The sequence below is a fragment of the Schistocerca americana genome, chromosome 6, assembly GCF_021461395.2.
Source record: "Schistocerca americana isolate TAMUIC-IGC-003095 chromosome 6, iqSchAmer2.1, whole genome shotgun sequence".
Taxonomy (NCBI): Eukaryota; Metazoa; Arthropoda; class Insecta; order Orthoptera; family Acrididae; genus Schistocerca; species Schistocerca americana.
In genome coordinates, this window is record NC_060124.1 from 81,370,300 (window position 1) to 81,395,840 (window position 25,541).

Consider the following 25,541-nt stretch of genomic DNA (forward strand, 5'->3'; position numbering starts at 1 on the left):
TGATTCATCTGTGCATGTGTACTGGGGTGGCTAATTTTTTGCCCGGTGAGCTTATTTCGCTAGTATGCCTGACAGCCACTCAAAATTCATGTCAGTTAATACTGTTGGAGGTACCTGATGTCAGTGTAGACACTTCTAGATACCAGTGTTTTGATAACCTGAAATTATGACTTTCATATTATATTCAACAGTGTAACACCTGTAAATTGGAGTGTTTTAACTTCTTCTTACATTGTGGATGTAAACTGGATAATCTCAGTGGGCAGTTCTCACCTGCAGTGGCAACGCTTCTGGTGATTCGTAAAAAGAAAAATATCCATTACACTTTGATTCTTCAGTCTATGGTTCTGCTCTGTTAATCGGACAAAATATCATTCTTTTTCGGTTTATCCTAAAGAAGTTTACCAGAATACTCCATCTGAGTGCTGCCTCTTTTTTTTTCTCCTTCTATTCCTGTAATAATGCAAAGCTATCTCTTAATCATCCTTCTTAAAGCCTCTCTTTTCTTCCATTAAATGAATTTGCAATCGCAAATAAGAACAATCATCAGGTGTAGAATTGAATGATGACAGTGAAAATCTGTGCCGGATCAGGAGTCGAACCCAGATTTCTCACTTATCGTGAGTTGTTGACCTACCGTTTGGCTACTTATGCATGACTCACAGTCAGATCCAAACTTCCATATGTTATCAACTATATGTCTTTTCTTCCTCCCTCCAGATTTTTGTCTCATTACAAAACCTGTGCTCACTTCCCATCTTTCACTGGAGAGCTGCTACTGCTTTTGCTCCACTACAAACACACATTCATCATTGTACCATTACTGAAACTTAGTGTCATTTGCTTGTTGTTCTCGTTGTTGTTGTTGTTGTTGTTGTCATTGTTTTGGTTGTGGTGGTGGTGGTGGTGGTAGTGGTTGTTGTTGACATTGTTTTGGTTGTGGTGGTGGTGGTGGTGGTTGTGGTTGTCGTCATCCGACGGAGGACAGGTTTTATGCAGCTCTCCATGTTACTCTATGGTGTACAAGCCTCTTCATCTCCAAGTATCCTCTGCAACCTACATTTACTTGAATCTGCTTACTGTACTCTTCTCGTGGTCTCCCTGTGCATTTTTTATTGCCCACACTTCCCTCCAGTAATAAACTGGCGGTTTCTTAATACTTACCTGATCCCATCCTTTACTCAAGCTGCGCCACAAATTTCTTTTCTCCCTGATTTGGTTCAGTACATTCTTATTCATTACCCAGTCTACTCATCTTATCTTCAGCATTCTCCTGTAGTACCACATTTTCAAAAGCCTGTATTCTCTTCTTGTCTAGCCTGTTTATTGTCCATGTTTCACTTCTGTAAAAGACTACAGTGCAGTCAAATACCTCCATGAAAGACTTCCTGACAGTTAAATTTATTTTGGATGTTAACAAATTTACCATTTTCTTAACTGTCTGTCTTCTTATCGCCAGTCTGCATTATATAACCTCTCTGTTTCAGCTGTTGTCAGTCATTTTGCTTAACACATAAACCTCCTCTGATACATTTAGCATGTTGTTCCCTAATCTAATTTCCTCAGTGTCACCTCATTTAATTTGAGTACCTTTGTGTTACTTGTGTTGATGTTTATCTTATAACATCTTTTCAAGACACTATCCATTCTATTCAATAGATCTTTGCTGTTTCTAACAGAATTATGATGTCATTGGCAGTTATTAAAGGTTTTTATCTCTTCTCCCTGACTTTTAACTTTCTGTCTGATGTATTCAAATCGATAAATTTCGAACTTTGCTGTAAATTATTTGTCAACAGCTAGCAGCCCTGGTGTCTTCTCACTAGTAGCTTCCCTTCTCCAACCGATTTTCGTTGTTGTATCCTTCAGTACCTATGTGACTGCTCTGTTATTTGTAAGGTGAATAGACAGCACCCATTTGCATTTTGTTTCAGCAGTTCATTTCTTTGATTATCAACATAACTTAGTAAGTAGTTCAGAGCTAATTATGAATTTAAAATGCTGTTATTTTCCTTTTGGGCTATGTTATCACATGTTGTGGCTAACCAAATATCAAGTAGCAGCTTGATACACTGTGCCTGTTTGTGTTATTTTCTACGAATTTTATGATTTTATGTGGGGTATACTTGATCATTTCAGGCAACCTCCTTGAACCGAATCATGTTGGAGAAGTCCAAAAGATGATGTTGAAAGAGGATAATAATAAAATTCAGGATTTTGAAGAAGAAGTGGACACAGATTTTGATAACGTAGTTGAAGTTCAGCAGGAAGATTCAGAAACAGAGGAAGACAACAGTGAAGATGATGTGGAAGTACTTCAGGAAAACAACCATTACCGTATTGGAAGGGACAGAGAGACAAAATGGAATCAGTTCCACCATTGCAGAGTATACATTTCAGGGTCCACAATATTATTCGAAAATTACTTCGGCTTATAGGTGCAGCGAAGGCAGAAAGAGTGCTGTTGGAATGTTGGAATTGCCTCATAAGTGATGACATTTTGTCAATTGTAGGTTTGTATACAAATCAGTATAGTGAGAATGTTGGACCTTCATTTTAGCATGAGAGAGATGTAAAACCAGTAAATGTTTTTGAATTGAAAGCATTCATTGGTCTCTTATTTTTAGCTGATGTTAACAAAAGTAACAGAAAAAGCTTAGAGGTCTGTGGGGAACTAATTGGGATAGAATTGAAAAATTTTGCCTTATAATGAACATAAAATGTTTCAAATTCATTTTGTGGTGTCTTGCATTTGACAAGTCATAGGACTTGCAATCAAAGGAGATGATTAGGCAAAATAACAGTGATTCTAAAAATATTTTCGATGTTTGTACAGAACTGCTAGAAATTCTATACCTTCAAAGAAAATGTTATAGTAGGTAGATGGAAAAACTGGAAGGATTCTGTGGAAAGTGCAATTTTCTCCAATATGAATCGAGCAAACCAAACTGTGGAATTAAGATGTATGCTCATGTGGATTACCAAATATTTTAACTGTGTAATTTGGAAATATATTCTGAATTGCAACCAGAAGGATTACACCACATGAGCAATAAACCTTAGATGTTCTGCATCTGTGTGAACCTATTAATCACTCATGTTGAAATATGGCACAGACAACTGGGTTACTAGTATTGGCTTGACAGAAGAAGAAAAATATCTTTATTTTGTTGGGAGGATGAAGAAAGACATGTGTGAGATTCCTCTGGAGTTTGCAACCAGTGAAGGAAGGGCTGTTCACAGTTCACTTTTTGGCTTCAAGAAAGTCTGTTCCCCAGCTTCTGTGTTCCTAAAAGCGGAAGTGTGTGGTACAGGGATCAAGTTTGCATGAAGATTATTCAATAGATACTGACACTGGAGATAAACAGAAGCCATCCGTTGTAACATTTTATAATAGCACCAAATGTGGAGTTGACACTACGGATAAGTTGACCACTTCATATGGTGTTGCAAGAAATGTGTGCAGTTGTTCCATGCTTATATCTTTTGCATTGATCAATATGAGCAGAATCATTGCACAAGTAATTTAGTGTGGTGACAGTTAGAATTGTATCCGAAGAAAGGGATTCCTGAAAAACTACCGTATTCATTAGTTCTACCTCACTTGGTTTGAAGAAGCTTGGACACCTAAGGAATTCAAAAGGTTTTCAACTGAGGCTACAACATTATAGGTCAATATGTGAAGATAAAGTGGAAGCTGCAAGCAGAAATGGAGAAAAAGGAACTGAGATCAAGAAGAAAAGATGTAGCACCTGCACAGTAAAGAAACGACTGACAAAACATTGTATCAAAATGTCACAAGATTTGTTCTGTGTGATGCACACCGAAACTTTTTGCTCTGAGAGTGGTAAAATTCCTCATATGTTCCACAGTCCAAAAATGACGACGAGACAAATGTTTGAGTAATGTTATTATTGTTGTTGTGCTCTAGTGTTGTCTTTGCCTTTCTGTAAATATATTTATAATTTATAATGAGTTGCATTACTGAAATTTAATAAAGAAGCAAGTGAAAAAGCAACACTGTTATCATATGTTACCCCAGTCCAACAGTGCCAATAAGAAAACTGAATGTTTAATATTTCAATTGTTGTTATTCTCTCATGTCTTCTTTGTCTTGCTTTAAATATATTTTCCATTTATAATGTGTTTTGTTAATGATATTAATAAATAATCATGAGAATAAGCAATTTGATTCACCATACCCAATCTCAATGCAAAAAAAAAGGTGTGTGAAAGAAGATTAATACACTTTTGAAAATTCACGTTTGTTTCCTTTACTGCTTGGTCAGTATACAGATTGAATTACATGAAGGATAGGCTGCAACACTGTCTCAATGCCCTCTCGACTACTGCTTCTTTTTCATGCCATTTGACTCTTGTAACTGATGTTTGTGTTCAAGATATAGGTAGCTTTTTGCTCCCTGTATTTTATCCCTGCTACCTTCAGGATTTCGAAGAATATAGTTCAATCAGAATTATCAAAAGCTTTCTCTAAGTCTAGAAATGCATAATACTGTGTTCCAACAGTTCTCTGGAACTCAAACTGGTCTTCTCTTAGGTCAGAGTTTTTACATTCTTGTGTAAATAATTCATCTCAGTATCTTGCAATGAAGACTTCTGGTTCAGTAATATTCACACTTGTCAGCACCTCCCTTCTTTGTAAGTGGAGTTCTTACATTCTTCTAGAAGTCTGAAAGTTTTCGCCTGTTTTGTGTATATTGGACACAATGTGGAATAGTTTTGTCATGACTGACTAGTCCAAGAAAGTCAATAATTCTGAGGGAAAGTCATATGCTCTAGAGACCTTGGTTTGGCTTATGTCTTTCAATGCTCTGTCAGCTCTCTGTGTGTCATACCTGCCATCTCATATTCATCTGCTTTCGCTTCTTTTTCTATAATATTGACTTCAAATCTATTTCTCTTGTACAACACTTCTATACATGGAATAAAAAACTATGCATATAAAGTTTGGAGTACTTCAAAGAGGTAAAAAGAAAAACATTTTTTTATATGACAGTTGTGTCAGAGATACACCAGTTCCCTTCTAAGGCTCAATGAAGGTTTTGATGCTAGTGATGTTCAGATTTTAAACTGCTGGGTGAACACAACAAAATCTTTTTGATAATACCACAATAACATTGCAACACATGACATCTCCTTCCCATTCCCTATATACGTTAACAAAACTTAAAAGTAACTATAAATGGGCACATAAAAATTATGAAATGTGAACAGCCTCCATGGTGAAAATATTTTTCTTTGATTTTTTTTGCTTTTCCAGATCCAGTTTAATTCCACTACTCTTCACAGTAATTTGAGACTGTGGTTTCAACCTTTTACCCCTTATTATCTGATTTTTTCATTTGTTTCCATTTTACTCTCCATAAGCCAGTTATCTATTGCTTTTTTGATTGCGTGTGAGTAATTTGTGTGGGAGGCGTAACACACAGTGACAGTCTTCTAATCGCAGGTTGTGCGCAGTGACGATGATGGGACTGGCCTGGTGGCAGCATCATCATCCTCCAATTCTACAATGCTTTCAGGAAACCAGCAAATAATTCCAGATCCAGATGCCTTACGGCGTGAACCTCGCATTCAGGTATAAATTTTAATTAGTGGATGAAGAGTGATATCAAATGAATAAATTGTGTGTGTGTGTGTGTGTGTGTGTGTGTGTGTGTGTGTGAGTGAATTCCTAAGGGATCAAACTGCTGAGGCCATCGGTCCCTAGACTTACACACTACTTAAACTAACTTACTCTAAGAACACCACGCACACACACACACACACACACACACACACACACACACACACACACACACACACACACACACACGCCCGAGGGAGGACTCGAACCTCCGATGGGAGGCTGAAGAAATTAGTGTGTAAGCTGTACATGGGGAAATTCAGAAAAAATTACATTCCAGCGCTGATATTGCGTGCCCTCCTTTTTTTTCACTTTTCCATTCTTCTCGCCTATGTTGATAAATTCTTTTACTGTTTTAATTTAATGCATTTCGATTTGTTATGACTACTGTGTGTTTAGCAAAGTCTTTATTAATGATTCGAATATAAAATGAGTTATAAGTTTGTGGCGAAGGTAATGATAGGTCCTTGAGTATCTTAGGTCAGTTTTGGATTTTCCACTGTTTGAGGTCAGTTTAAATAATTTAGGAGTAAAGCAGACCAGTCACCAAATAGCAGAAGCATTGAGTTGTCAATAGGCACACACAAAAGAGAAAAAAAGCTTGCTAGCTTTTGAAGTAAGTCGTTACACACACACACACACACACACACGCACACGCACACGCACACTCACACACACACACTAGGAATGCAGGAGGGACACATGGCAGGTGCAAGCAATAGACATGTGATGCCTGTGTGCCAGAGTTGGTGGAGAGCAGTGCACAATGAAAGTGATGTGGTTTGGGTGGGGGGGATTACAAGACAGAGGAAGGTGAAACAGTTGGGTGGAGGGTGTGAGGACAGTGAGTTAATGGGGACTGAAACCAGGGAGTGATGGATGTGTTGCAAGGTAACTCCCATCTGCAAAGTTCAGAATAGATGGTTGTGGAAGGAAAGATCCTGATGGCCCGCATTGTGAAGCAGTCATTGAAATTGACTAGGTTTGGAAGTGTAGTGCCTGTCTGTGAAGGCTCCCCTGGGACCTCCAACGTGCTGGGCAAGGAGTTCTCATCACTGTAGATTTGCTGTTCGTAATGCCCATGGCCTTGTTGCTGTCGAACACTACCTCTCCCAATGTCCTTCAGACCCCATACTCGCTTCCTCATTCCTCAACACATTACAAGCTATACCGTGACACACAACTACTTCTTTTAGGGGAAGGTATATAAACAGATCCACAGCACAGCCATAGGTATTGGCAAGGCACCCCCCTGTGCCATCCTGTTCATGGGCCGTCTAGAAGATATCTTTCTAGCCTCCCAAACCTCCCAACTCCAATCGAGTCCAGGTTCATTGATGATGTCTCCCTAATCTGGACTCAGACCCAACATGTGGTGTTCCTAAACACAACATCACCTTGTTTTATGTTGACTTCCCTCTCTTTGATGGCTCTATTGACACAAACCATCAACAGTACCTGCATTTCAAAATCTGTCATCGCTTCCATACCAAAACGTTACTTGCACACAGCTTGGCCACACATGGATGAATATCTGCCGTGACAAGGATTCCCTTGCACAGTGTGCTAAAGTTCTCAAGAGGGCCTTCACAGACAAGAACTCCCCTCCCCCCCTTCCCTCCCCTCCCCAAACCTAGCCCACCATCAGATTTTTCGTGCCGTATGCTCATAGACCCCTAATCCTCCCACCACCCCCAGGAGTGGCCCTCTTGTCACACTGTATCACCCTGAACTGGAACAGCTGAAGCATAATGTTCACCGTGGCTTTGCTTATCTGTCATCATGCCCAGAAATGAGAGATTCGACTCAAGATCTTTCTCGTCCCTCCTAAAGTGGTATTCCATCACCCACCCAACACACCCTTCATCCAGGTCCAGCCGTATGTCACTCCCATTCCTAACCCTTTGTGACTTGCCCTATCTACCCATCCAACACTTCCTATTCCAGTCCTTTCACAGGATTATCCTAACCCATCAGAGGCAGGACCATCTATGAAAGCAGCCAACTCTGCTGCAGTCACTAAATGGGTTTTTATGTCAGTATGACGACCAACCAGCTGTCCACTAGAATGAATGACCATTGCTAAATTATGGCCCAGAACAAGAGAGAACACACTTGGTACAACATGCTTGATTTCAATGGCTGCTTCACAAGCTGGGGCTTCTGGATCCCTCCCTCCCCACCACCGCCTTTTCTGAACTACACAGGTGGGAGTTATTTTATTTATTTATTCATGTGTTTATCATAGCCCAATCTTGATTACAGCAATGGGCTGTTACATATAAAATTGCAGGTGTGTGAATTTTCTTGCCAGTCCAGTTATTTTCTACCGTTTCTAGCTGTTCTGAACATGAATTAAATTCACATTGTCTATAATACTTTTTTCCCTTGTCTTTTTTTTTCTCCCTAGTACTATCACCGTAATGTTTAGGTGGCTGCCTATCATTTTCCTATCCACCCAGAGTTGGGTCTTCAGTTACTGTGACAGAAAGAGAGCCATCACCATAACGTTTAGGTGGCTACCTATCATTTTCCTAACCACCCAGAGGTGGGTCTTCAGTTACTGTGACAGAAAGAGAGCCATACGTTTTTGTTATTTTGTATTATTTTGACTAATTTACGGTTGTGATTGTACTTACTGCTGTTAAAACACTGTATAATACTGCTGCTGTAACAAACAAAGTAACTATTACTACTATGACCACCTAGATTTTTACTTATTTGTTTATGTTTCCAACAGATACTATTACTACTGAAAATTTTGTTACTGTTACTAACACTAGTACTAATATTTCAGTATGTCTACTATGACTACATATCACTGTTTGCCTTTATTGTAGTCTGAGGTGGACACACATACAGTTTAGAGCTATCGAAATGTATCTAGCTTCACTATGTATTTAACCTTCAATACCATATCAGCTGCTGCTTTGGATCCATCAATATTTCGCTGCCTCCAGACAGCCTGGTGATGGATCAGAGTGCATCTCTTATACAAGGGTGATTTGAAAAGTTCTCAGAACAGAATAGAAAAAAAGTACTTACATCACTGAAGCGTTTATTTTTTCAATGTAGTCTCCTTGTAGATTAATACATTTGGTCCAACCGTGTTCCAGTGCCTTGATCCCATCTCGAAATGAGTTTCCTCCAGGCCTGCAAACTAGTTGTCAACTCTGGCTATCAATTCTTCGTTTGAAGTGAATCTTCATCCACCAAGAAAATTTTTAAGTTTTTGGGAAAAGATTGAAGTCTGATGGAGCCATATCAGGTGAATAAGGGGAGGAGGGGGGGGGGGGAGGGGTGGCAACAATTCACCTTAGTTTGTGCAATTTTGCCATGGCGACAGCACTTGTGTGGGAGTGGGCAGTGTCTTGATAGAAGATGGCTTTCTTCCTAGCTAAACCTGGTCTTTTTTTTTTCTCCATTTCTTTTGTTGCAATTTCTCCAGTAATTGTTTTCCCAGTAGGGAGATAATCTACAAACAGAATCCCCTTCGCATCCCAGAACACTGATACCACGACCTTTCTCACTGAAGGAATTGTCTTTGCTTTCTTTGGTGGCAGATAATCAACATGTTTCCATTGCTTTGACTGTTGTTTGGTCTCTAGGATATAGTTGTGCACCAAAGTTTCATCTGTGGTCACAAACCGGTGCAAAAAATCGTATTCGTTTCTCGTAAAACAGGCCAAACATTGTTCTGATATGCCATTCTCGTACATTTTTGATTCAGCATCAAGAATGATGGCGCCCATCTTGCAGATAATTTTTTCTGATTCTTCAGTTAAAATGTGATCTAACCTTTCTTATGACATCTGGCAAGTGTGAGAAATTTTATGCACTTTCAATCGGCGATCCTCCATGACCATTTTGTACACTTTGGCAATGATTTCTGGAGTAGTGACACATCTTGGCTGAGCGCTGTGCGGATAATCATCTAAGCTCTCCTAACCAAATTTAAAGTCATTTGTCCACTTGGCAAAAGTTGAGTATGAAGTAGCAAAGTCCCCCTGTGTATTCTGGAAATCAGTATGAATGTGCTTTGCTTTCATATCTTTCTTTGTGAAGTACTTAATTACTGCTGAAATCACAATTCCCCCCCCTCCCACCCGCCTTCACAAATCACTATGCAGGAGCAACAACAGAACCACATCACTGTCAAAGCCGTCTTCCAAGAACGCTGATGTGGCACGTGTTTACAAGCAACGGTTGAATGAATATAATGTGGACAACTCGTGGCACTAGCACTGACCTCTTGTGGTGATTCCAAGAACTTTTCATACCACTCTCGTGCTTCCTTGATTATTTTCAGTCTCCTCACTGATTTCAATACAGTGCTATTTGATTGTCGAGCTATTGGGCTTTGTTCATGTTCTCTTCAATCGGATAAGCACATTACTTGTAAATGCTTAATGTTGCCCATTAATCCATGAAGAACCAGTAGTGGAATCTTAAAATTACATTATACAGTTAAATTATAATGCAGCAAAATTGCCAAACTTTGCAGTGACTTACAAACGGTTTAGACACAATAAAGAATCTTTCACTGAAAATTGACTTGAAATTTCTGAGTCCCATTTGATTTCAAAGTCCCAGGATATTTGTAAGCATTCAACACCCAATCACTAAATATCCTGTGCCCCACTGACCCAGTTGAATCCCCAGCAATATTGTGACCCTTCAGCCAGACACAAGACTTAACCAAACTGATGACGATTCGATGAAAGACCATTAACTTTGCTTTTTATGCCTATTTAAAGCCTTGGTCACATGACATCTGATTTGAGAAAGTTGAACTTTACATTTATACATTCTACGACACATGATGAATATTCTGTCAATTTGTGACCTCATGAAAAAATAGTTAAGTCCAAATTTTGTAATAGTAACTAACATGAAGAGATTTATTCTCCACATCCGGTGCTTCAGTCTAACTAGTTGAAACACCATATTTACTTACATTGCTATTGCTGCAGTTTGATTCTAGTCAAAACATCAACTTTAAAAACAATGTAATGTCAAATCATAAGTAAATAAACATAGCAGTCAAAGGGATCATAATTTGGAATTATAATGCTAGTTTTAATGAAGTGTGTTTATGTGGAGAAATCTTAGTTTAATTATTCAATAAATTTTTTAGAATTATTTCCTACTTTGTTTAATAGTGAAAGTGACTTATCTTAATTATGGGCATCAAGAGCTTTTAAACGATGTGCCATATGTGTACTTTGTGTGTCTGCTATAGTTTTTATAAATTTTTTAAACCTTAATAATTACAAATGTTATTATCTTTGTAAATAAAATGTTCACAAGCACGATTTCATTTGCAGTGTACTCGTCTCACTGGCACAAATCATAAGCTGCCTTTAATTTGCTTATAGCCTGTCTGTTAGGCATTCTTGTTTCTTTTTTTTTTTTCCAGTGAATATTGCAATTCTTACTTTACATCCTAAGTCAACGGGTCCGTCTCAACTCGGTTAGCAGTCATGCCATCAGAGTTCACTCACAAAAGGCCGCACCAAATATTTGATGCTAACACAACTCTTAATGGCTTAGCCACTCGTAATGTTACAAGTCATTATATTGTCTGAGAACATGCAACTCCACTGTGGGGATTAATGAAGATGCAATCCTCCTGGATAAAATGTTTTGTGGGGGGGAAAGTCTTCGTTAGCTCTCTGTTCTGGAATTACTCAGGACTATGGTATCAGAAAAATGCTAAAATAAAAGCAAACAAATGTGGCATTTTATGGGTCAGTGTGTGGAATGTTATACTTCTCAGTTGTGTAATTAGGGTGGGGAACTTAAAAAGAAATGAATAGGTTGAAATTAGATATCGTGAGAATCAGTGAAGTATGGTGGCAGGAGAAACAGAATTTCCTTTATGGTGAGAATAAGGCTATTAACACAAAATGCATGTAGATTTAATTCATTTGTAAGTCCCCCCCTGCGGATCTGAGGGTTAAAATAGGCCCGAGGTATTCCTGCCTGTCGTATGAGGCAACTAAAAGGAGTCTCACACGTTCCGGCCTTCATGTGATGGTCTCCTGTAGGATTTGACCTTCGTTTTTCCAAATTTTCCCGAAGAGCGAGCCAATTGGGGAAGGGCGCCTTACATGGTGCATCGTGTCTATTGTGCACGAAGATCTTTGGCCCACTTTATTGTTGTGGGTTTGCAGTTCTGCTCATCCTGCATCTGTTGGGGGAGGACACCCTCCTGGGTGCGTTTTCCTCCATCCACTGTGCAGTGTCGTTTTCTGTGCCGACGATGACCATGGACTTCATTGCACCTCATATCCAGCATGCTAGCCAGTCTGTTGTGGTGGGGCCACCATGTACCCTGTTGGTTGTGGCCCCCTGACTACACAGGGACCGCTCTGCTGATGCTTGCGTCATTAACTCCCCGTGTATGCCAAGGAGTAGATGCTAATCACCCTGGGGCATTGGGTGTCCTGGAAATGGCCATCCTGCCAGGTGGCCTTTGCTGCGGCTGGGTGTTGTCCATGAGGAGGGCCCCTGGTGAGAGTGGGTGGCATCAGGGCAGATGACATGCCATGAAGCATAGTACGTCATCTCTTGCTGGTGGTCCACCACCAGCAGTCGCTAAGTGGTTGAGGTCTAACTTCAGTGCAAAGAAATATGACCCCAAATCATTCCCCTCCCTGGCCACACCATGGGAGGAACGCCAGGCTAATGATGGCAGCAAAGCATGTTCACATACCTCGTATGTACAAGAGTTGATGGGGAATCTTTCACGTCAATGAAGCCTCAGTTTTTTGTAGAGCATTTAGCGGACAAGTTTGGGGAGGTGGAAGGATTGTCCAAAGTGCAATCTGGGTCAGTCTTGATAAAAACAGCATCCTCTGCCCAGTCACAGGCATTACTCGCCTGTGACAAGCTGGGGGATGTTTCTGTTTCCATCTCACCCCATAAGAGCTTAAATATGTTCCAGGGTATTACATTCCACAGGGACCTTCGTTTACAGTCTGATGACAAGCTACATGCAAACTTAGAGTGACGAGGTGTTCATTTCAGCCGGCGTGTCCATCGGGCTCCGAGGGATAATTAGGTTGCCACCAGTGCCTTCATCTTGGCTTTTGAGGGTGACACATTACCCGAAAAAGTCAAGATGATGGTTTACAGCTGTGATGTGAAACCCTATATTCCTACCTCTATGCGGTGCTTTAAGTGCTGAAAGTTCGGACATATGTCTTCCTGCTGTACTTCCAGCTTTACCAGTTGAGATTGTGGACATCCGTCAAATCCCAATACTCCATGTGCCCCATCTACCATGTGTGTCATTTCCAGAGAGCACCATTCCCCTTGCTCGCCGGACTGTAGGATTGTACAGCAAGAAAGTGAAATAATAGAATACAAGACCCAGGACTAACTGATCTACACTGAGGCTAAGAGAAAGTATGAGAGGCTACATATTGTGCGTATGACATCTACTTACGCTGCTGCTACCACAACTGTTCTAGCACCTTTATTTCCACCATGTACAGTTGTCTCTGAGCCATCAAAACTCCATCTGCCCCCTTGAACATGGGGACACTTCTATCCCTGTTGCTCCTGCACCACCTACTTCGGGAGCAACCCTCCCCCCAAACCATTGGGGACATCAGTCCCAATTTCCCAGCCGGAGAAGCATAAGTCTTCTTCAGGTCCTCTCACTAGGAAGGGGTCCCTTGGGTCACTTCCTTCCCAGATTCCTACAAGTGGCAAAGCAGACACCCACCAGTGGCTGAAGCACACACAGGTAGCTGGCCGTAGGGCTTCATGGTCCTCCTCAGTCGCTGAGACTGAATCAGTGAAGCCCTCCCAGCTGGAAATATCTAAGGAGCAGCAAGAGAAACCCAGAGAGAAGAAGATCCCTGAGAACCCATACATTGCAGTGGCACCCATACCACCGCTACCTACCAGCTCTGCGTCTGAGGATGAAGTGGAGATTTTGGTGTCCGCGGAGAACCTAGATCTCACTGGGCCCTCAGACACAGTGGATGTAGACCTTTCGCATGACCCTAAGGACTCAGTTACTCCCGCAGATATCTGCTGTCACTTCATCTTGATTCTTGATGTGTTCCAGGGCTCTGAAATGGTTTACACTGACAGCTCAATGACTGATGGCCACGTTGGTTTCACCTGCATTTGCAGAGGCCATATTGAACAGCATTCCTTGCTCAGTGGCTGCAGCCATTTCACTGCAGAGCTGCTGGCTATATCTCTTGCTCTTGAGCACATCCATTCGTGGCCTGGGGAGTCGTTTCTTTGGTGTACTGACTCCTTGAGTAGCCTACAAGCTGTCGACCAGTGCTACCCTCACCATCCATTGGTAGCGACCATCTAGGAGTCCATTTCTGCCCTGGAGTGGTCCAATTGTTCCGTGGTGTTTGTGTGGACCCCAGGACACGTAAGAATACTGGGCAATGAACTTGCTGACAGGCTGGCCAAACAGACTGCGCAGAAACTGCTTCTGGATGTGGGCATCTCTGAAAATGACCCGCGTTCAGTCTTATGCCAGAAGGTTTTTTGACTTTGGGAGACAGAATGGCATAGTGTCAATACGCACAACAAACTGCGTGCCATTAAGGAGACTACGAATGTGTGGAAGTCCTGTATGTGGACGTCTCGCCGGGAGTCTGTGATTCTCTGCCAGCTCCGCATTGGCCACACTTGGTTGACCCAGGGCTATCTCCTGTGCCATGAAGACCCCCCTCAGTGTCAGTGTGGGGCCCGGTTAACAGTGGCCCACATTCTGTTGTGCTGCCCTGCTTTGTCTGCGCTGCGAGACACTCTTTGGTTACCAGACTCATTGCCATTCATTTTAGCAGACAATGCATCATTAGCTGATTTGGTTTTATGTTTTCTCTGTGAGAGTGGGTTTTATAATTCCATGTAAGTTTTAGTGTGTGTCCTTTGTCCCTCTGTATCCTCCATGCCAGTGCTTTTAGGCTGGAGGTTTTAATGTGTTACAGAGTGGCTGGCTTATCCTTTTTATTCTTGTGATCAGCCAGCCATGGTCATCTGCTCTCTTGTTTTAATTCCTTCTACCTGTTTCTTGCATCTCTCTGTGGTTTTTTGTCTTAGTGTTTGTTGCCCTTTTGTCATTCTTGTGGTTTTTCCTTTCTCCCCATTTTGTGTTGTACGTCTCGCTTGTTTTGTTCTCACATTTGTATACTTGTTTTAATCTGAACAAGGGACCGATGACCTCTCAGTTTGGTCCCTTCCCTCCCCCCCCCCCCCCCCCAATTTTAAACCAACCAACCAACCAACCATGTATAAATCAATCATTGTAAGGGAGAGGGAGAGTCTGATGAACTACTGTGAACAGCGTAGTGAATGAATTATTGTCACCAAGATAGACATGAAGGCAACACACACCACAGTGGTATTAACTCATATGCATACTAACTCCACAAAAAATGAAGAGGTGGAAAAGATGTACAATCAGAAATAAGAAATTATTCCAGTCATTAATGGAGCCAAAATTTTAATTGGGATGGAGATTTGTATTCATCAGTGGAAATAGACTGTGTGATCATAAGTATCCAGACACCTGGCTGAAAAAATGACTTGGGTGTTTATGGCACCCTCCATCGGTAATGCTGGACTTCAGTAAGATGTTGGCCCATCCTTAGCCCTGATGACAGCTTCCACTCTCGCAGGCATATGTTCAATCAGGCACTGGAAGGTTTCATGGGGAATGAGGGGAGGTATTGTTGTTAGTCAGTGAGGCCTGGCACGAAGTCAGCATTCCAGAACACCCCAAAGGTGTTCCATAGGATTCAGGTCGGGACTCTGTGCAGGCCAGTCCATTACAGGGATGTTATTGTCATGTAACCATTCCAGCACAGGCCATGCATTATGAACAGGTGATCGATTGTGTTGAAAGATGCAATCACCATCCCGGAATTGCTCTTCAACACTGGGAAGCAAGAAGGTGCTTCAAACATCAATGTAGGCCTGTGCTGTGATAGTGCCACACAAAACAGGTGATGCAAGCCCCCTCCATGAAAATCACGACCGCACCATAACACCACAGCCTCCAAATTTTACTGTTGGCACTACACATGCTGGCAGACGATATTCATCAGGCAGTCCCCATACCCACACCCTGCCATTGGATCGCCACATTGTGTACTGTGATTCATCACTCCACACAACATTTTTCCACTGATCAATCGTCCAGTGCTTACACTCCTTACACCAAGTGAGGCTTTGTTTGGCATATACCAGCGTGATGTGTGGCTTATGAGCAGCCGCTCAAACATGAAATCCAAGTTTTCTCACCTCCCATCTAATTGTCATAGTACATTCAGTGGATCCTGCTGAAGTTTGGAATTCCCATGTGATGGTCTGGATTGATGTCTGCCTATTACACATTACAATTCTCTTCAACAGTTGGCGGTCTCTGTCAGTCAACATGCAAGGTCGGCCTGTATGCTTTTGTGCTGTACATGTCCGTTCACGTTTCCACTTCACTGTCACATCAGAAACAATGGACCTAGGGATGTTTAGGAGTGTGGAAATGTCACGTATGACACAAATGACACCCAATCACCTGACCACGATCGAAGTCCTTGAGTTCTGAAGAGCGCCCCATTCTGCCCTCTCACGATGTCGAATTAATACTGAGGTTGGTGATATGGGATATCTGGCAGTAGGTGCCACCACAATGCACCTAATATGAAAAATGTATGTTTTTAGGAATGCCTGGATACTTTTGATCACATAATGTAGCAATTGATCCCAGGCTGAAACAATTTACACCATTACAACATACCTTAGCCATCATGTGTGATCAGCAATCCAGCTTGAAGGTGTTATAGATGATTTACACCATTACAACATACCTTAGCCATCACGTGTGATCAGCAATCCAGCTTGAAGGTGTTATAGATGACCCTTTTTGGAACCTGATGATGTTGATGAGGCAATTAGCATTCTGTCTGATTATTTACAATCCACCCAAAATACAATTACAGTCAAATACAATCAAAATACAGCAAAGCAATAGTGATGGGTATACTTCAGTCATCTTTGTCTTGTCTGTCATATGCCGGCCATGGCAGATACAGTTATAAAATGGTTTCTGCTCATTAGATATGTATTGTAGAATTTTTCATAGATTGTAGAGTTTCCTCTTCTTATTGGAACAAGTCCACTATATGCTTGTTTATCTGAACATGACACATTCATGAACTCAATATCTAGCTAATGAGCATTTATGTTGATAGGTCCTATGTAAAATCGCTAAGCAGGTCTACGGCTTTCATCCAGTCACTCATTGACCAGTTTGGCGTGGGAGTTCAGAGATAGCAAAATGAAAGCTGAAGTTTTAAATTTCATGTTTAAGAAATTGTTCATGCAGAAGAATTATATAAAAAAACATAATGTTATTCGACCATCATACAGACTCCTGTATGGACAACAGGGTAATAACCATCTATGGCACAGAGAAACAACCGAAAGAGTTGAAAACAAATAAGTTTCTAGATCTGGATCGAATCCTAATTTGGCTTTACATAGAGTATTTTGCAGCATTGGCCACTTACCTAGCTTACATTTATCAAGAATCTCTTGCCCAGTGTAAAGTCCCTAGTGACTAGAAAAAAGCACAGGGTACTGGTATATATGAGGGTTGGAACTTATATAGTGGCAACTATTTATTCACAACTGATACACAAGAGTTACATGTTTGCATCTGTTACTGTCCTTCAAAGTAGTCACCAGCATTGTGTAGAACCCATTGCCAGCAATGTGGAAGGCATAGTATACCGTTAGCAGATCCTGTTCTGTTGATGGTGCAGATGGAGCGGTCTATTGCATTTCGAATCTGTGGGTTTAATTGATGAAAGAAAAAGATGTAGTAACGTGCAAATGAAGCAAACAAAAGGGAATAAATCTGTCTAAAAATGAGACTGATGAAACATATAAATGGTTTGAAGAAGTTGACGAGTCCTTGGAAGATTTAATATGAAACAAACAGTCTGGAGTGGATGGCATTTTTTCAGAGTAAATAAGTCTGGAATCCAGGCAGTAAGTAAGCATTATAACACAGCTGTAAGCACCTGATCTGACTGATGAAATAATGTAGAAAAGGTGGAACGGACAACTCAGCTCTACACCCGAAAGCACAATATTAATATTGACTGTGTTAACTGTATTTTGTCTCTGCTACCTGATCCATAATTTGTACAGAAATGAGACCACAGCTGTAAAAGCTGAAGGACATGAAAAGAAAGCAGTAGTGGAGAAGGAAGGGAGATTGGTTGTTAGCCTATTCACCATGTCACTCAATCTTTACATTGAGCAAGCACTGAAAGAAACCAAAGAGAAGTTTGGAAAGGGAAGTAAAGCTCAGGGAGGAGTTATAGAACTTTGATGTTTGCTTGTGACACTGTCATTCTGTCAGACACGGAAAAGAATTTGCTAACCAAATGAACAGAGTGTATAGATTCTTGCAAAGAGATTATGAAGTGAACAAAAGTAAGACAAGAGTAATGGAGTGTAATCTAATTAAACTGTGTGGCGATGAGGGAATTATAGTAGGACAGGAGACATTAAAAGTACTACATGGGCTGTGCTAGTTGGACAACAAAATGAATAACAATGGTCAAAGAAAGTGAGCAAATAAAATCCAGGCAGATGGTAGCAAGAAAAGCTTTTCTGTGAAAGAGTAATATTTTCTGTCACTTCAGTGTTATGAAATCTCTTCTGAAAATGTGTGTGTAGCTTGAATGGAAGGGAAACATAGGTTATAAAGTTCACACACAATTTGGAGGCATCATGAGGTAGTTTATTTTTGTAATGGAAAGAAGTGCAAACGGGGTAGGGTTGCGGAGGTAAGGGTTAAAACTGGAGGGAGATCGAGGCCTGACTACACTAAACTGATTGAAGTGGAGGCAGGTTCCATCTGCAGCAAACCAATCATCAGCTTGAAGACTCTTCGAAGGAGCAGTGGATTTAGTAGACTCCTGAGCAAGTAGACAAACTTTCACAGTAGTGTGGAGTAGTACACCCTATGTCTGATTACTGCACTAATGCGTCATGGCAAAGATAGTAAGAGAGACAGAATGCATCCCATAGCCCCCTGATCCATGACCTCTCAGTGCTGCCCAAAATTCACAGCAATTAGTCAGAGCTGATTCTGAGTGTGTGCGCCTCAGTGTGCATATAGGTCAGGTGATGAGCTCTCTCCTGCTGTGGAATGTGTTCTCATAGCATTCTAACACAGTTTGGGAGGCAAGGGATAGTGTGTTATCTTGTTGAAGGTGTATGTCATATGCAGTTTGCTATAGGTGAACCTAAGCAATTAATTGGGCAGTAGTCATAGGTGATTGCTGTCACTGATGCACTGTTGCATACAGCAGCTGACTCCAGTTGCAGTGATTTTGTCTAAATCCAGGTACTCATGGTACACATGTGATAAAAGTGCGTGGAGAGACCTGTGCGTTCTCAAACTCTGAGACAGCATGTTTACTGTGCTAAGCAACTACAGTTTGCTCATGAATTGTTTTGTCTTGACTTTCATTTTGATTGGCACTGTCTGATGACACCATATTTGCACACCATGCTGAACTGTTCCATTTGCCAATGTGAAAGCTCTCTCTGGGATGGTTCTGTTGCAATGGACACAGCCGATTCTTTCCAAATCGCAGCTCGTGCTCCATCTTTAATGAACTTGTTGTCAGTGGTATGTTAAACAGCAGTCTTCCTTTGTTCTTTCAGTTTCATCTCGATTCCAATTTATTGCTGAAAAAAAGATTTGAATGTTGGTGAGCATTTCAGTTTCCAGACAATCAAGAGATATGTCTCACGTTTACATAAGGCACCATGTACCACTTAGATTGCCAAATCCAATAATTAATATGCCAACCATGAGGAGTTACGGGATAAAGGTCAGGAACAACAAGAACAGCTGTGTGTAATCTTAAATTGTTGTGCTGATCAAACCACATTTTTCAAAGTGCTCCAGGTACTGCTGGAAGTTAACAATACAGCTTCAGCCTACAGTTCTCAGAATAAATACAAGACTTCTCATAATCCACATATTGTATATTGTGCTCTTGTTTGTAACAACTGTAATTATATAATTGCTTCAATATTCGAAACATTACTATTATGTTGATAAGGAATAATCCAAAAAAAGTCTGTCTTATTTAACAGATTCCATTTGAGTGAGTATATAACAAATTTTCTCATGTCCCTCTGATCTCATAGACATTGTCACAGCTACTCGTCCTCCATGGCTCACACTGTATCTCAAAGGTGGGATCCGACGACATGGAATAAACTGCCCGACCAGCGGGAACTGTGAATGTGGTATTATGTTTATCATTCCCCCAGATTGCAGATATTCTGTGTCCATCCATTGCATGATACATGCACGTAAATAAAACATCTATCCAAACAGTAGGTTATACTAATTCATTACAAAATAAACTTCTTGTAGTGGTGATAATAATTTGTTGATTTTAAAATGCTTTGCAGCACATCACTTCACCAAAGTGATACATTACATTACATTGCCCTCATGCTGAGTTTACGGTTACCTGACAGGGAGATAGTTAAAAGGTTGAAACTTCCTGACAGATTAAAAATGTGTGCCAGACCGAGACTCGAACTTGGGACCTTTGCCTATTCGCAGGCAAGTGCTCTACCAACTGAGCTACCCAAGCACGACTCACGACCTGTCCTCACAATTTTAATTCCGCTAGTACCTCATCTCCTATCTTCCAAACTTCACAGAAGTTCTCCTGCGAAACTTGCAGGACTAGCACTACTGGAAGAAAGGACATTGCGGAGATATGGATTAGCCACAGCCTGGGGGATGTTTCCAGAATGAAATTTTCACTCTGCAGTGGAGTGTGCGCTGATTTTGAAACTTCCTGGCGGATTAAAACTGTGTGCCAGACCGAGGCTCAAACTCGGGACGTTTGCCTATCGTGGGCAAGTGCTCTACCAACTGAGGTACCCAAGCATGATCCATGATTCGTCCTCACAATTTTAATTCCGCCAGTACCTTGTCTCTTACCTTCCAAACTTCACAGAAGCTTTCCTCCAAAAGGTTCATTGCTGAAGACACGTGTTGTTGCGAATGAAAAGATTACAAAACTCAGAGTACGGTGTAGTAAACCATTTGAACTCTTTGTGTGGAAATGTTCTGACTGACAGATCCCACATTTCTTTATCAAAGACCACAAAATTAAGACAAGAACTGTCTCCTTAAACTTTCTTCAGAGATTTTGTTACAGTCAGTGAAAGCGGACTCTAATATTATGAACCTCATAAAAGGCTAAATGAAAGGCCCGACTAGAGGATGGCGTTGTTTGAATTTGCCCTCAAAAAAAGAATGTAGTGGCAATGTAATTTACTGGCAAAGTTATAGTCAGCATCCTCTTGAGATGCAGAGGGCTGTATTCTGCTTGAACCCAGACAGAGCATGAATGCTGTCACCTACATACAGATACTTTCAAAAAACCATTGAGCGTTTCATGATAAATGCTGTGGGAAGAAGACACTGCTTATGTCATTGTACAAAAAATTATTCATACATTGGGGTGTGAAAGTCTTCCACAACATCCCAACAGTTTGTGACTTGAAACCCTTCTACCATGTACTCCAGTGACAGAACAGCCATGAGACCAACATTATGAGGTACTGGAAGGCACACAAAAAGCAGTGTGTCAGTGTCCCTGGGCTGGCAGGATGGACTTCCACTGAGAGGGAGTATTCACATTCACAGAACAGTTGGAAAAATGGGTGGAAATAAGTTTCGTCCAAAAAAATAGAAATTAATATCTATTAAAACAGTAGCTTTTGATTTTCAATATGCCCCTCATATCTAAAATGAGTTTTGATTGATGAGGTAGTAACTGGAGTTTTGTTTCTAGGAGAAATTGTGATTACATGTGTCAGAGTGCTAGGGGCCTTCTGGCTGGGTTAGATACTTGAGTGACACCTCATATAAAACTTGAACTGCTTGCTGGCTATCTAATTCAGAATCTCCTTGGTGTGAGTTAAATGATGAATCAGTTCAGAGGAATGTTGTAAAATTATTTAGGAGTTTGCATCTGACTTCCAGGTCAGTGATTGGAAATACTGTGATTTAAGTAACGATGAGAAGCTTTGAGGGATGCTAGGTCAGTACATAAAGAAAACTGGAATTCTAATAGAGCAGATGACCTGTGAAATTAGAAGAGAGAATAGTTGTTGGAGGCTTGATGTAACAATTTGCAACAGGGATGGTGCTTCTTAGCATGAGATTGGCAGATGATGAGGGAGATGGGACAAAAATGCAAAATGTAGGTGGCAATACAAACGTGCACTATCAAGAACTGTACAGTGTGTGTGTGGGGGGGGGGGGGGGGGTGGTATGGTTCTGTTTAATTGGTGTGACAAGATATATTGAAAGAACATTTGGTATGGAAAAATGAATCAGATCAACAGTTCAATATCAAGGCGAAGTGAAAGTTGGAGGATTGGCGGCAATATGTGTGGTGAGTAACATATTTGGCTTACAGATTATTCTCTCTATTGTAGAGATTGTGAAGCTGGTGGGTGCAGTGTTTGGAAATGAGTGGAAACTTTTGCATCGGAGATGTCAGAAGCACACGAGCTTCGTAGATGGAAGTTGAGGATGCCAGATGAATAGTTTGTGGAGATTAGGGTGACACCTGAACGTACTTGTAGATAATGTGGATTACGTGCATTATATTGAGATAAGAGTGTTAAAGACCCACTACAAATAACTGTTAATGCGTCCAAGACCAAGATGATGCTTGATTATGAAAATAACGTTGTGGTGAGGGGAGACTTCTTCTTTTGTACCATTTGAGTTTGTTGATTCTTCTCTGATCTACTGCCACAGTACACATAACTCAGTCAGGTGCCCGAGCAGCCCAGTATAAAATGTCAAAGAGAAGACAACATTTCTTCCACAAAAGGCTATTGACAATTGTTTTTCATTCCTCTTTGAAATATATTATGTCAGATGCAAGTTCAAAACAAAGGAAACTAAAGCTTCTATAAAGGAAGTTATATATATTTTTTCCTGCCAGAAGAAGTAGAAAGATTCTCATTTAGATATAGCTGAAATGTGAAATTCGGATTTAATTATGAAATTAATACAGTCTGTCCATCATTTAGTATAGAGTAATAGTTAATTGCTGATTGGTGACATGCAGGTATGATTCCGATCCATTTGTGGTATTTGTAATTTGTAAGAATTTGAAAATTGAGAGTTGTATGAGCAGAAGCTGTCTACATCAGTGATGCAGTTCCTCTCTGTATGCATTTTTATTTGTGGTTCAGTCGCTAAGATTGAGTACCATCGTTTCCTACAACTTTTGTCTCAATTCTTTACACAAAGATATAGAGTCGATGACTTTTCATTTCGCCATTCCTCCCGCTTTACGGCCATTCGTTGCTTTTCATTCTAGGAATGTGTCCAGACAACACTATCCGGTTACGAGCTGTCCCTCTTGGTCCTGGACCTGCTGAGCCGCCTGGCACCTCGCGCACACTCGACTGCACTGTCGGCTGCCAACATGTGTGCCCACCGCTTGTGTGGTCCGGGGCTGGTGGCGGCGGCAGCATGGGCGGAGCTGGGAGAGAGCCGGCAGTGGGAGGTGCGGGCACGGCTGGTGGCAGTTGTAGCTGCGTGCCTGCCCGCCCTGCTTGTGCCGGCAGTGCTGCCTGCCACCCTGCGTTCTGGCCTGCTGCCTATCTTGATCAAGGTACATAGTGTGGTGTGCCTACGGGTGAGGTTCTGTGGCAAAATCGTGAAACAGTCATGACCTAGATTTAATATCATTGTACTACCTTTGTCACAAAAGTTCCAGGACAGGATTTTTTAATTTTTGAGTTTGCAATACTAAAAAGAAAGTTTGCAGCACCAAAACGGAACAAATGTTGTTTTTTATGGTACCTGGTATGAATGTGTCCTTGAAATGACCTTGGCCATGTTTCTGCACAAACTCCTTAGGTGACACGGCTCTGCTTAGCAACACGCTGTTTGGGTTCTTACAGCATTAGTTACGGTAACACAGTGAATGTTGATTGTGAGCAAAAAGTCAACATTAAATTCTGTTAAGTTCGGGAAAACCCCTAGTGAAACACGGACAATGAGTAAACGAGCATATGCAGGTGAGCCACTTTCAAGAAGCCATATTTTTTAGTGACATGAAAGGTTTTGTGAAGGCAGAGATTCAGTGTGAGATGATCCCAGAGCTGTTTGCCCGTCTGCAGCACATACCGATGCAAATGTAGAGCATGTAAGGCAGTTACTGCAAGGAGACTGTCGTGTAACTGTGCGTGTGATAACTGAAGAACTTAATTTGAATCATGCTCTGTCTCATAAGATTTTATGCAAAGATTAGGGAAGTGGAAACCTAATGTAAAACGTGCCCCTCACACACAAACAGACGAACAGAAAGAGGAAAGATGAACTGCTGGTGCTGCTGAACGGCTGGATAGAGTCAGACATGATCCCACATTTGTGTCAAAGATTATTGCTGGTGATGAAAGTTAGTGCTTCCAGTATGACCCTCATATGAAGCGTCAAAGTGCTGAATGGCAGAGTCCTGGATCACCAGCTTCGAAGGAGGTCAAACGACAACCTTCGAGAACAAAGACAATGTTGATTGCATTCTTTAATAGTGAAGGATTTGTTCACCATGAGTATATTTCTCCAGGTCAACCAATGGATGAAATTCTTTACATCACCACCCTGATTTTTGTCATTCTCAGGATTGTTTCTTACAGCATGGCAATGCAAGACCCCATATCTGGCCAGACATTCTGCTATTGCCATCCTACATCCACCATGTTTGCACAGCCTTTTGCCAGGTTCGAATCCTGCCTTGGGCATGGATGTGTGTGATGTCATTAGGTTAGTTAGGTTTAAGTAGTTCTAAGTCTAGGGGACTGATGACCTCAGATGATAAGTCCCATAGTGGTTAGAGCCATTTGAACCATTTTAATCAATCCATGCAGAGTTGAAATATCCGTGCCATACTTGCTGTGATGTAAAGGTACCTGCTGTTGAACTCCACACACCATCAAAGCAGCACTTCAAACAAATATTGTTAAAACACAAACAAATATTTGTGCTAACTCATAATGTCATTAACATAATAATACAAGAAAACTTAACACTTCCAACTTTTATTGGAAAAAATCTGAAATTTAGTTACAATAAATTCTGTACCCTCACACCACTGCCTGTTGGTACTGAAGCCATTTCCATCTTGTCTTGTCGTGACATACATGGCAGTAAGCCCGATAATTTATGTCTTGTGATTTTTGTGGTTCTTTTTGTAGTGGTAATCTCACCGGATGCAATGATCTTGGTGTGTCACTTTGATAGAAAAGATCTTGGTGTTGTTTCACTTGGTAATGAAAATGCTATTTTGTAAATACTTACACTGGTGTTATGCAGACATCAACAAGATACTCAACATGGTCCCAAGCAACATACACTCCTGGAAATTGAAATAAGAACACCGTGAATTCATTGTCCCAGGAAGGGGAAACTTTATTGACACATTCCTGGGGTCAGATACATCACATGATCACACTGACAGAACCACAGGCACATAGACACAGGCAACAGAGCATGCACAATGTCGGCACTAGTACAGTGTATATCCACCTTTCGCAGCAATGCAGGCTGCTATTCTCCCATGGAGACGATCGTAGAGATGCTGGATGTAGTCCTGTGGAACGGCTTGCCATGCCATTTCCACCTGGCGCCTCAGTTGGACCAGCGTTCGTGCTGGACGTGCAGACCGCGTGAGACGACGCTTCATCCAGTCCCAAACATGCTCAATGGGGGACAGATCCGGAGATCTTGCTGGCCAGGGTAGTTGACTTACACCTTCTAGAGCACGTT

At 41.3% G+C, this 25,541-nt stretch overlaps 1 protein-coding gene across 1 annotated transcript in view; it reads left to right on the plus strand.

The window, feature by feature from the left end:
• Positions 1 to 25,541, plus strand: part of LOC124619972 (lysosomal-trafficking regulator) — a 594,456-nt gene that overhangs the window by 33,778 nt on the left and 535,137 nt on the right. Inside the window, exons 6-7 of the mRNA XM_047146635.1 lie at positions 5,471 to 5,599; positions 23,089 to 23,385. Of these exons, the coding sequence (XP_047002591.1) occupies positions 5,471 to 5,599; positions 23,089 to 23,385 (426 nt within the window). The remainder of the gene's footprint in view (positions 1 to 5,470; positions 5,600 to 23,088; positions 23,386 to 25,541) is intronic.